Source organism: Bubalus kerabau, chromosome 16 (assembly GCF_029407905.1).
Source record: "Bubalus kerabau isolate K-KA32 ecotype Philippines breed swamp buffalo chromosome 16, PCC_UOA_SB_1v2, whole genome shotgun sequence".
Classification (NCBI taxonomy): domain Eukaryota; kingdom Metazoa; phylum Chordata; class Mammalia; order Artiodactyla; family Bovidae; genus Bubalus; species Bubalus kerabau.
Genome location: NC_073639.1, coordinates 67739831 through 67751817, shown reverse-complemented (window position 1 = coordinate 67751817; position 11987 = coordinate 67739831). Strand labels below are relative to the sequence as shown.

Here is an 11987-nt window from a genome sequence, read left to right as displayed (position 1 = left end):
CCCTTCCCAGCAAGGGCTGGTGGGGCGTGGATTTGGCTACAGGCAAAAGGCCTTATTTCAAAGATTAGCCCTTGAGGACGCTATCTACTCAAACCACTTCTCTTGTCCTTTGTAGGATGGTCTACCATGGTAAGGAGTGCAGGACTGTTTATTATGTACAACCTGCTCCTTCTAGGATGATGCTGAGGTGCAGGAAAGATCAAGTGACTTGACGGATTCTAGGAGCTCCTGGAACATACCCCTCCCCAGCCCAGCCTGAGTGCCCACCCGCTCAGCCACAAACTGCCTTTAGCCTATTCTGTGCCATTCTCAGCTCTGTTCACACCAGCCAAGCCGCATGCTGCGCACCAGACCTGGTGCCAGCTGCTGGTCAGGGCCGCTTCCTGGAGGGATTTCGCTGTCACTCACGGTCGCCTGCACCTTACCCTTGCCCAAGTCCAGGAACAATAGGACCCAGAGGGGAGATGTGATGTTCCCTCCAGCGAAATGAGCAGGCAAGTTGGTTAAGAATGAAAGCAGGGGCAAGCACAAAACTCATCATTTTACTGTTTGCTGACTTGCTGGCAAGGATGGCTGGAGGGACCCGCCTTCCCGCCCTTCATGCTAATGACCGATGGCCGGATGGAGTTCACTGGACCTTTCCGCCCTGACTGTGCGAGCCTGCCCCTCCCAACTCGTTTCCTGCAATTAGCGGTGTGGAACCTTCAGGATCTCAGGGCTGCCGCCTCGCTCTTCATAAATATCTCCCTTCCCAAGGACACAGCTGGCGCGGGCCGTGTCGCTTCATAGCGGGAGGGAGCCGCGGTGACAACTGAAATAAAATACAGCCGTGGTCTGGATCTCAGAGGGATAAACCAGCCAAGTGCAACATCAGAGAAGTCGGTCTGGTCTGTGTCAGCCTCGCTGGAACCGTAAGAGCTTATTCTCTGAAGCTGAAGGCACTCCACCTCTGGCCCTGGACGCTGCCGCCCCGGGCAGGACATGCCCCCCTCAAAGCGGCAGTCTCCCTCTCTTGCGGGGGTCTCTGGCCCCTGATGCAGGGAGACTCCCTTTGAAAGAAGATTCCCCAGGTCACACCCCCGCCACGCACACACTTCAAGTCCAAGTGTTTCCGAGGCCTCGCCTGCCAGTCTGCAGCCATCCTCCGCCTGTGATGAGTGGCTCAGAGGTGACTAACCTCCAAATCCTGTCTGCCTTCCCCTTTATAAATGTGACATTTAAAGCCCCTTTGGCACAGGTAAATCACAATTACATTTCCAAAGCCCTCTGGTACCATTCCAAATCCTCGGACAGCCAGAGTTGCCAGTGGAAGGCCTCACGCGCGCTCTCTCTCTCTCTCTCTTTCTCACACACACACATACACACATACACGGTGCAAGCCTTTCCCACTTTTATTCTTTTTTTCTGCTTGGTTCCTCGATGAAGCAATCACTTTTTCTTTCCTGCAACACTGACTTCATTCCCACTTCCTCAAAGACCGAGGAGAGCCCAGGGGAGGAGGGTAGGATTCTCCACCAGCCACAGCTCCCAAAGGAAGGGACAGGGCTGTGAAGGAAGCCGGGTTTGCACAGAAGACCAGCTTCTGGTCCCTGTGGGTGAGATCTTCAGGGATCAGGATGCGAGGGCGAAGTCTTCCCTTCACCATTGTCACTTCCATTCTTTCCCAGAGCCTCAGGTGCGGTCCGACAGGTCATTTTTCTTGTATATCTTTTCTGGATTCCCTTCCTTCATGGCTGTGTATCTGGCTAATGTGAAGAGATAGTCGCTGAGTCTGGAGGGGCAGAAGCAGGCAAACAGAATGGACTGAAATGAGAGATCAATGCTAACCGGGTCCTCCCTAAATGAGCCTTCAAGGAGGAAATATCAATCACATGCCCCCAGGAGCATTGGGCAGGACAGCGGGTGCTCAGCCAACCCGGGCTTGATGGATGGCACGCGAGGCCAGCTTCCGTGCGAGCCTGGCACCCAGCTCTGGCGCCAGGGCTGGGGCGGTTTCCGCAGGAAGAGGCCGCTGGCCTGCCCGGCCTCACGGGGCTGGCGACTTTGGGCCCCGTCCCTGCTTTCTGCACCTTCCGACGACGAGGCCTGGTGCCTCCCAAACTGGGGCATGTACACAAGTCCCTCGGGGATCCTGGTGACACTCAGATCAGATTCTGATTGCAGAGGACCGGCTGGGCCAGGCCTGGATTTGGCAAGTGTAAGCGACGCCCAGGCGATGCTGGCACTGCTGACTGAGAAACTCACTTTGAGCTGAGGGGGCCTAGGGCCGGCTTCTCAACCTCAGCACAACTGAAGCGAATGAATGAGGGAGGCTAATGTGTGGTCGTCACTCCCCACAATGTGCCTGCGTTTTCTGGCAGGCTCTTCAGATCCCATCTGAGTACCTGTTTAAGAACTTGACCACGTTTGCATCGGTCTCACCCGTCTGGACAAGAGGCACCACGCTAGAAGAGGAGGAGGCACAGCGTTACGCTGGTGTTAGGGGCTCAACACGCTCGGGGCCCGGGGCTGCGTCCCGAGCCAGCATCTGCCTCCTGCCGCAGTCTGACCGGGCGTCCTCGCCAGCCTGTGCGCAGACGTTCTAAAGGGCGCTCACTGGGGATGAGGGCCAACGACATGGCAGCCCCTCCGGGGCCCATCACCTCTGCCGCATAACCCCTGCTGGGAGGTGCGCACCCCAAACCGAGGTCCCAGGTTTATGTCCCCTCCCCCAGGGGCTTTGTCACCTGGACACAGGTCTGGTGTCCTGAGGACCCTCCTCTGCTTGGCCAGTTCCCGCTGTCGGACCTTTCTTTGGACCGTCTCCACGTTTTTGCTACTATGAGCACTGCTGACGTGGACGGCTCTGGGCAAATGACTCTTTTCTCCTGAAGCTGAAGCTCTTCTGTGACCCAGCGTCCCTTTACAAACCACTTGGGTCCAAGAGCCTTTCATGAAAAGTGAAACTTTCATGACATGGGGCCATGGACAGTGCTCAGGTTTGGAGCAGACACACCTGGGCTCCAGCCTGGACTCTGCCATGGACCACCCAGGGGACCCTGGCCACGGTGTAACCTCTGAGCCCCCATTTCCTGACCCCGGCAGAGTGGGGACTGCCACCACCTCTCTTCCAAGCTTACCACAAGGAATCAATGAAATAATGAATACGAAGCTCCCAGCACGGCCTCGTCTGTTGTATACAGACATTTTATTGTCTTTATCGTCGTTTTTCTGTAAAGCTGGGTGGCAGCCTGGCCTATGGATCGTGTTAAATGGAGATTCTGCACAATCACTCTTTTATTTATTTCAATATTTATTTGACTGTGCTGGGTTTTAGATGGGCTCTTCAATCTTTGTTGTGGCATGCAGTATTTTTTTTTTTAATATTTATTTATTTTGCTGCTCTGGGTCTTAACTTGCAGCAGGTGGGATCTTTTTAGTGGTGGCACGTGAACTCTTAGTTGCGGCACGTGGGATCTAGTTCCCTGACCCGGAATCAAACCTGGGCCCCCTGTGTTGGGAACGTGAGTCTTAGCCACTGGACCCTCAGGGAAGTCCCTGCAATTGCTCCTTTAATGTTTCCTTAATAAGGCTGTCAGCAAGTTCTGGGAGGTTCCTTCCTCTCTGACTCTGAATTTGGGGACGGGGGCAGCAGGTGGCTGGCTGGTCTGGGCCCTTCTCCACCCAGCACCCAGAAGTCTCACCCCATGGCCTAGAGCCAGTCATCAGCTTTCAGGATAAAGGCAGAGCCCTTGGGTGCAGGAGACCCTGCCCGGCCTGGCCTCGGCTCAGCCTCCGGCCTCACTGTGCCCCACGCCCCTCACTCTGGACCAGACCTTCAGCCTCCTTTCTGTGCGTTCGGCGCAGGCTGCTGCCTCTGCCCTTGCTGCCCCTTCGCCCCGGGCACTCTGTCCACCATTCTCCCCCAGGCCCAGTCCGAGGCTGGGTCACTCTGGGGCCAAGCGCCCTCTATCACAGCTTTCATCGTGCTGTGGAGCTTTTCGATCTTTCTGCTCAGCAGAGGCCCCCTCCTGTTTAAATTAACCTGAAGAATGGGGAGCCTTCACTGAAGGCTGAATTTCACCCCACCTGAGTGGTATTATCATTATGATTAATCAACTAGACCCGCTGGGCCTCCCCTGCTCCCCAGTTGCTGAAGCTGTCCGCTTCAGCACCAGCTCTGATCTCACCAGGGACCACTGTGCTCCACCCACTCCCGGGGGCCCCGTACCGTCTCTCGGCTCGGCGACACACGGCCCGACAGAAGTGCAGCGCGGAGCTGCTCTTGCCTCCCGACTGAAAGAAGGAAGCGGGTGTTGGCTGGAGTGGGGATGGGGTTGAGGGGGCTGGGGGTGCCCACTGCAGACAGGAAGCTCGGACGGACTGACGGACATGCAGGCTCACCCTGCCCCTAACCCAGGGTAGTATTCTGCCTCCAGGGGCCCTACCGGGGCGTAGTCTCTGGGTGTTGTCACTCAGTCATGTCCGACTCTTTGTGACCCTATGGACTGCAGCCTGCCAGGCTCCTCTGTCCATGGGATTCTCTAGGCAAGAATACTGAAGTGGGTTGCCATGCTTTTCTCCAGGTGATCTTCCCGACCCAGGGATTGAACCCAGGTCTCCTGCACTGCAGGCAGATTCTTACTGTCTGAACCTCAAGGGAAGCTTCTGGGTACCCCTCTCTAAGGCGGGCAGGGGTGGGAATGGGACCAGTGAAGGTCTGGAGGGGACTCGGGGGCTGGGGGACAGCTTCTGTCACCGTTACACATTAAAGAGGGGGACTTCGTCACTGCTGGTGTGTTGGGGTCAACACATGCACCCACAGCCACCCTGCAGGCTGAGGCAGCCGGGTACCTACAGGCAGGATGAAAGCGGTGAGCGGGGGCAGCTGGCGAGAGTATCTGTCGATCCACTGCTCCAGCTCCAGGATGGGCCCCGCCTCGAACGTGGCGTGTTCTGCGGAGCCAAGGAGACCGGCACTGCGTGAGGCCACGGCCCCAGTATCACAGGAGCCTGCCTGTTCCTTTCCATCCAGGTGCCCCACAAACCACTCCACTGGCTCAGAGGCACCTTCCCTCTCAGGCTGCAAGGCCAGGCTGACAGGGGTCCCAGGTGCATCCCAGGAGAGGGTTCCCTGGGCCCCCACAGGGCCCTCTGAGCAGACACCCGGTGCATTCAGGGAGAGATTTACTTAAGTGAGCCTCCCTGGCTGAGGAGCGCGGAGTCGCCAGGGCAGAGCCAACATCCTGCAGGGAGCACTGGATCTGGGGGAGAAAAGGAGGGCGCAGATGAGAACCTCGTCATGCCCGTCACGCAAGGTCCCCTGCGTCCATGCGCAGAAGCTGCTGGGCTAGGGCTGGCAGATCGCTAAGGAGCCAGCATTTAAAGGCTATTAGCAAACTGTCTGAACCTGCAGAACATCTGCCCTGGTTGGCAAGGGACCTGGCTCCCTTGGGGACATCTGGGTGACGCAGACAGTGAGCATCAAAGGCCCGGGGTGGTTAGGAAGAATCCTCTTGCCCGAACTTCCTCTCCCACAGGCAGGGGCCCGGTGAGGTTTTTTTCTTTTCTCTAACCTGACGGCCTTGGTTTTCTAACCTAAAACACCTGGGCCGAGAGACCCAAGGTGGCAGTGCTTTTTATTTTGATCTATGTTCTTCTTCTTTTTCAATAATTTGTTTTTGGCTGTGCTGGGTCTTTGCTGCTGCGTGGGCTTTTCTCGAGCTGTGGCGAGTGGGGGCTACTCTCTAGTGGCGGGGTCTGGGCTTCTCATTGCCGTGGCTTCTCTTGTTGCGGAGCACGGGTTCTAGGGCTCCGGTTTCAGTAGTTGCGGCGCGCGGGCTCGAGAACGCAGGCTCAAGAAGTTGTGGTGCACAAGCTTAGTTGCTCTGTGGCATGTGGCACCTTCCCAGATCAGGGATCGAACCTGTGTCTCCGGCATCGGCAGACAGATTCTTTACCACTGAGCCACCAGGAAAGCCTGACAGTGCTTTTTAAACTGGACAGGACAGATCTGCCCTCTAATGAGAAGGCCACCATGGCAGAGTGCTGGAAGCAGGACAGAGCTCCTTGAGCCACCAGGCCGCAGACTGTGCTTCAGTTATATGACCATGTGGTGTCTCCATGGCTTCCGGCTTCTGGTGCAAAGTGACTTCACAGTCCCACCCTGCCGTTGGCCACATGCAGCGTTCATGCTGGGGCTGGAGAGAGGTGACCGCTGCCTGGGAATCAGACCCCAGCCCCGCTGGGATTCCTGGCTGCAGGGCCTCGGCCTGAGCCTTGCTTTTGTCCTCTGTAAGATGTGAAAGCTGGCCTCCACCTCACGGGCTTCTGCAGGGAACGCTGGGAACAGGCTGCCTGGCCTTCTATAGGCCCTGGGGCAGCCTAGGAGAATAAGTCACAGTCCATACCCTCAGGGCGCCCAGGCCATACGCCTGGTGATTCGTATCTGTGGTAGCTCAGATGGTAAAGCGTCTGCCTGCAATGTGGGAGGCCTGGGTTCGATCCCTGGGTTGGGAAGATCCCTGAGTCGGGAGGATCCTCTGGAGAAGGAACTGGCAATCCACTCCAGTATTCTTGCCTGGAAGATCCCATGGACAGTGGAGGTTGGCGGGCTACAGTCAATGGGGTCGCAAAGAGTTGGACACGACTGAGCGACTAACACTTTCACTTTCACTTCAGAGGCAGAAGCGCAGGAGCTGTGGGAGCCTGGGAGAGGCACCAGCTGGAGGCTGGGGTGGGTGACCTGAGCAGCGCTGGAGAAGATGATGTCGAAAGTGTCACTCAAAGTATGTGGCCTAAAGTAAGGGGGGCTCATCATGTCATTGCACCCCCCTGCCCCCAGGCAAACCCTGCTCAGAGGTGGGCACAGCAGACCAGAAACGACTGCTGTGGGTGCCAACACTTCCTCACAATGAGGCTGAAGACCAGCCTCCCTCACACAGGAGGTGCCGCGTTCATAAAGCGTTCCAGCTTTTAGGCCTCCCAACCTTGGGCAGCCCCTCATTGCCCTGCGTCTGCTCCCGGGGGCCCCCTTGTGCTCCAGTCTGGCCTGGAGAACTGAAGCGGGCCGAGGGCTGACCCTCCAGGGAGCAGCAGACTCAGGTCAGCATGTAGACTGAAACCTGGGGTGTCTTTCGTCCTCTAGGGGTGGCAGCCCTGCCTCCATTTCTGAAGTCCTCTCTGAGGGCCAAAGCCTGGCTGCCTCTTAAGGAACAGAGCAGTCATTCTAAGAACCCTACTAACCCCCCTACCCAGGGCTCCCCGTGGCTGGGCCTCCCGCGTTTCTCAACCTCACAGCCACTGACACTTTGGCCCAGGTCATCCTCTGGGGTGGGGATTGGGGGGTGTCCTGTGCGTTGTACGATGTTTAGCTGCTTCCCTGCCTCCACCCACCAGACCCCAACAGCACTTCCACCTCCAGTCGTGATGACTGAAAACATCACCGGAAATTGCCCCATGTGCCCTGAGGGGCAGAACTGGGCTGAGACCGCTGACCTCACATTTCCCTCTGAGAGCAAGCCTCCTCACTCACCTGTGAGGGAGGGTGATCTCTGTGTGTTCCCATCTTATAGATGAAGAAACTGAAGCTTACAGAGGGAAAGTGACTAGTCCCAGGTGACACAGAGAGGAAGTGATGGTCAGATGGCAATTCCAGTTATGGCCACCAGGCCTCGGGGTTGAAAAAAATCCCAGCTCCCGGTAAGAGAATGTTACTCACTTTCTGAAGCTCTTCCACAAACGGGTGGCCCTTTTCTGCAATTAATTCCATAGCAAACCTACAAGGAAAAAGGAAAAAGAATTTGCCTCAAATATAACATCCCTAGGCCCTGTCTTGAGGGTTAGTCGCTTAGTATTTGAGCTCTGTAGCCTACCAGGCTGCTCTGTCCATGGAATTCTCCAGGCAAGAATACTGGAGTGAGTAGAGATTCCCTTCTCCAGGGGAGCTTCCCCATCTAGGGATCGAACCTGCAGGCAGGTTCTTTATCATCTGAGACACCAGGGAAGCCCTGTCTTGCTGGAAGGTAATACCTTCTCAGGTGACAGACCATTTTGCTAACTGAGCTATCACAGGAAAGGGGTTATTTTTTTGTTGACAATGTTTTTATAACATCATAACCTTACATATGATTGGGGGTATTTGTTTTTCGTATCACTCATCCAGCCAACAACTCTTTCAGTGCCTCCTCTGACCGGGTCCAGGTGATTCATATGAACAGAGCTGACACAGGCAGAAGAATCCATAGCTGAGTTTTGGCCAGGCCCCGGCCCCATGTCACCTGAAGGATGATGGGCTGCTGATTGGCTAATTCTGAACAGCCAGTGATGCCAGAATCCACCTTCCCAGCCCTCTGCCTGCTTCATCTCGTGTCTACCTCTCCTTTTCCACACTCTTCCCACATGCACCAAGGGGTCTGCCCTCTACTCTGCGGGCAGTCTAGCTCCACCTCCCATTATCCATCCTGAAAACCTTATTTAGTCAGGCCTGTCATTGAGAACTGGCAGCCCTGAACAAGTAGGTCTTAATAATTAATAATAATGATAATAGCTAGCATTGTGATTAGTGCTAGCTACCTAAAGGGGGGGACCATGGAACTCTCTCATTCCATCCTCACAAGAGCCCAATGAGATTGGATACTTTTACTATGATCATTTGACAGAACAGGAAACTGAGGCTCAGAGAGGCCAGGTGATCTGCCTGAAGTCACACAGCCAGTCAGAAGTGTGTGAGAATTTGAACCCAGGTCCATCTGATTACCGTGACCTTCACCCGCAAGGCCTCAGCAGAGCTGAAGAACAAGCACTGACAGTAACTGCAGCTCACACTGCCAACAGCCTCCTGAGTGGCTTGTACCTTGTTCTCTAATATTTGCTGCCCCTCCCACCCCACCGCTGGCAGGTGTGTCCACGTGCCTGACTCTGGCCAATGAAACATGAGCAGAGATGGCGTGTCACTTCATGGAAGCCTTAAGAACCAGCATGGGCATTGCCTTGATCTCTCTTCCCCTCTGTTGTGATTACTGGCCAATGCCAGTAATCGTGTTCCAGACAGAAGCTGTCCCACGAGCCTGAGTCCCAGAGTGAAGGCCATGCAGAGAAACACACCCAACCCAGGACAGGCTTGAAGTAAGAGGATGAAATATCTCTGGTGGTGCAAGTCATGAGACGTGGGCACTGTTACCCCAGCAAGGCCTGGCCAATCCTGATGACTTCCCCAAGTCCATCTTCTAAGTCATGAGCACAGTGAGGGAGCAGGGAGGGAAGGGTGAGGCACACAGCCGGGGACAGAAGGCAGCACACGAGCAGACAGGAAGGGTGAAGGGGGTCCGCAGCCCGCAGCCTAGGAACTGACTGGCTGCCCCTGCGCCTCCAGGTTCATCGAGGGCAAGCAGCCTCCAGGACTGGCTCTGGAGGGCCGCACCTCAGTCACACCTGCTAATGACCCACTCATACCCGACCTCAAGGTCAATCCTGTCCTCCTTACCCGATGGCTGAACTTAATTCATCTGTAGTTCCCACGGCTTCAAACACCTGGTCGTCTTTGGATCTTCTTTCTCCAGTGAAGGTGCTAGAAAACCCTGAGAGAAATATTTTGCTTCCCAAATTAAAGAGTTTTTTTAATCTTGATATACTCTTTTTTCCCCCTCAATATTTATTGATTTATTTGGCTGCACTGAGTCTTAGTTGCAGCATGTGGGTTCTAGTTCCCTGATCAGGGATTGGACCTAGGCCCTCTGCATTGAGAGTGCAGAGTCTTAGCCACTGGACCACCAGGGAAATCCCGTTCTGACAGATTTTAAATTATCAAAACAATATACACTTGTTACAAAAGATAACAGGATAGGATAAAAATATGTACAGGAAACAATGAAAGCCTGCCTGTTCATTCCTCTCTCTCACTATTCAATCTCTCTCTCAGGTAACAGTCCAAGGTGTAACCTTTCACATTGCCTTTCTGAACACACATATAAACACACACACACACACACACACACACACACTTTTATCCAATGCATCCCAACTCTGGATTGTTCTGCAACTTGCTTTTGTCATTTAATTTATCTGGGGCATCTTTCGTTTCGCATCACACTTGGGTGATGCCTACTGAGATCTGTCACATACTTTTTAATGTCTGCAAAGAATATGGAAGAACTTTAAGATGGAATCTGCCATCTCTTCCTTTGCATTTTTCACCTGTCCCCACCCTACCTTTGTCTCCTGTTTTGGTGTAGATCTTGGGGACCTTGGGAGTCTTCGAGGAAGGCTGTGGCCTAAGGAGAAATACACATCAAGAGCTGGTGAGTGAGGATATATGAAATACCCAGGGAGACACCTTCTTCAGTGGGTCACAGTTTGCTACCTGTACCTTAGTGTAAGAACTTACCCCTTCAGCTTGGATCTCTTGAAATCTTTCCCCTCTGTTCCTCTTAGTTTTAAGCCCTTTGTGGGCCAGTTCTGTGTCTTGTCACACCTGTACCTGCAGAGTAGCTGATGTACTACATTGCTCAATGAAGACACTCAATAAATATTTGCTGAAAGAATTGATTGACCACTTTCCTAGTCTCTGCACTGTGCTAAGTGAATTATTGGCATTATCTCTTGGTATTATCCCTGGAATATTCCCAAGCCCCAAAGGGAGGCACTATCTATGACGTTCATTTTATGTTTAATGAATCTGTAGCTCACAGGATAAGACTCACCTTTCTAGGTCACCCAGGGAAGAAGCAGTAGGGCTGGATTCTGGCCCAAGACTTATTCTGCAACCCCAAACCATCACTTCCGTTCTACCAAGCCAGGGACTCTCTTTTTAAAAAATATTTACTTTTATTTATTTGCATGAACTGGATCTTTAGTTGGGCACATGGTTTCTTTCATCTTCACTGTAGCATGTGGAATCTTTGGTTGCAGCATGTGGGATCTAGGGATGGAACCCAGGCCCCCTGCATTGGGAGATTGGTCAGCTACTGGTAAAGAATCCTCCTGCAATGCTGGAGACCTGGGTTCAATCCTGGGGTTGGGAAGATCCCTTGGAGAAGGGAAAGGCTACCCACTCCAGTAGTCTGGCCTGGAGAATTCCATGGACTGCATAGTCCATGGGGTCGCAAAGAGTCAGACACGACTGAGTGACTTTCACTTTCACTGGAAAACCAGGGAAGTCCCAAGACAAGGGCTCTTGAAAGGGGAAAAAAACCCCTTCATACTATGAAGCTTCAAGTATACTCTGAAATGGAGAATTGCCAAAATAGGGTTCAAAAAGAGGCATTTTCAAATAGCAACACCTTTAATACAGACTTCAACATTAAAATGTGACATTAAAAGGTTATTCAGAGGTTGAATTACTGGATCTATAAAACATATTAATTCAGTACTAAGTCAGATTCTGAGGTCCGGGATGGGATGCTAGTTTCAAGGTATGTGATGAGAGCCATCTTTACAACGCGCTGGTGTCTCTCTGTGTCTTGACTGCTTTGCAGACAGGTTAAGATCCGAACTGAGGACCCCTACTGATTGTGAGGCCAAGCAAGATGACCCTCCTGGTTCACGTGGGCTATGCCCGGTCCTGATGGATGCTGGGTTCCGTTTGGACTTGTCTCGTGCTAAGAAATCTTGGTCTCTGGTTTCCCCCGAGGCCACGTTGCCATGCTGACGTCAGGATTAAAGAGGACGTCACCTGGCGATTGCTGCGGTGACCTCCCATCGGTGTGACGGAAACACGGCGACGACAACACAAGTCAGGTCAGGTGTCTGAGTTAACTTCTCAGCCAGATACTCACCTGTCCCCGTCTTCCACGCCCTGGGGGCCGCGGCTCTGGAAACGGGGACACAATAGCTTGCGGGCTCCAAGGCACCCGCGCAAGCCAAGGCGACCTCCCGCGCCCCAGACGGCCATGCCCCAGGGATCTAGTCGAGGGCTGACCCCACCAGCTTCCCGTCCAGGTTCCGAGGTGACTCCACCTACCGCCGGCCGCGCCACCGCTCAGCCATCGTCTTCTATTGGTCCGGGGCTC

At 53.9% G+C, this 11987-nt stretch overlaps 1 protein-coding gene, 1 long non-coding RNA gene and 1 other non-coding gene across 4 annotated transcripts; 1 reads left to right on the top strand and 2 right to left on the bottom strand.

The window, feature by feature from the left end:
• Positions 1–1377: 1377 nt before the first annotated feature.
• MMAB (metabolism of cobalamin associated B) lies at positions 1378–11987 on the bottom strand. 2 transcript variants are annotated; one of them, XR_008703324.1, is made up of 10 exons: positions 11754–11987; positions 10189–10250; positions 9464–9557; positions 7700–7757; positions 5171–5243; positions 4838–4935; positions 4211–4275; positions 2727–2927; positions 2385–2444; positions 1695–1771 (listed from the first exon to the last, which is right to left on the bottom strand). XR_008703324.1 is itself a non-coding variant. In XM_055549934.1 (9 exons), exons 1-9 carry the CDS (start codon positions 11867–11869, stop codon positions 1672–1674), a joined length of 726 nt encoding a protein of 241 aa, XP_055405909.1. In that variant the 5' UTR covers positions 11870–11976; the 3' UTR covers positions 1378–1671. The 2 variants fall into 2 exon arrangements, 1 of the variants encoding a protein (XP_055405909.1); XM_055549934.1 differs by lacking the exon at positions 2727–2927 and having other exon boundaries at positions 1378–1771; positions 11754–11976.
• On the top strand, positions 6171–9456 carry LOC129629726 (uncharacterized). Its single transcript, XR_008703325.1, has 3 exons — positions 6171–6767; positions 8879–9105; positions 9353–9456. It is a non-coding gene; the product is annotated as an uncharacterized LOC129629726 (long non-coding RNA).
• On the bottom strand, positions 9684–9756 carry TRNAE-CUC (transfer RNA glutamic acid (anticodon CUC)). Its single transcript has one exon. It is a non-coding gene; the product is annotated as a tRNA-Glu (tRNA).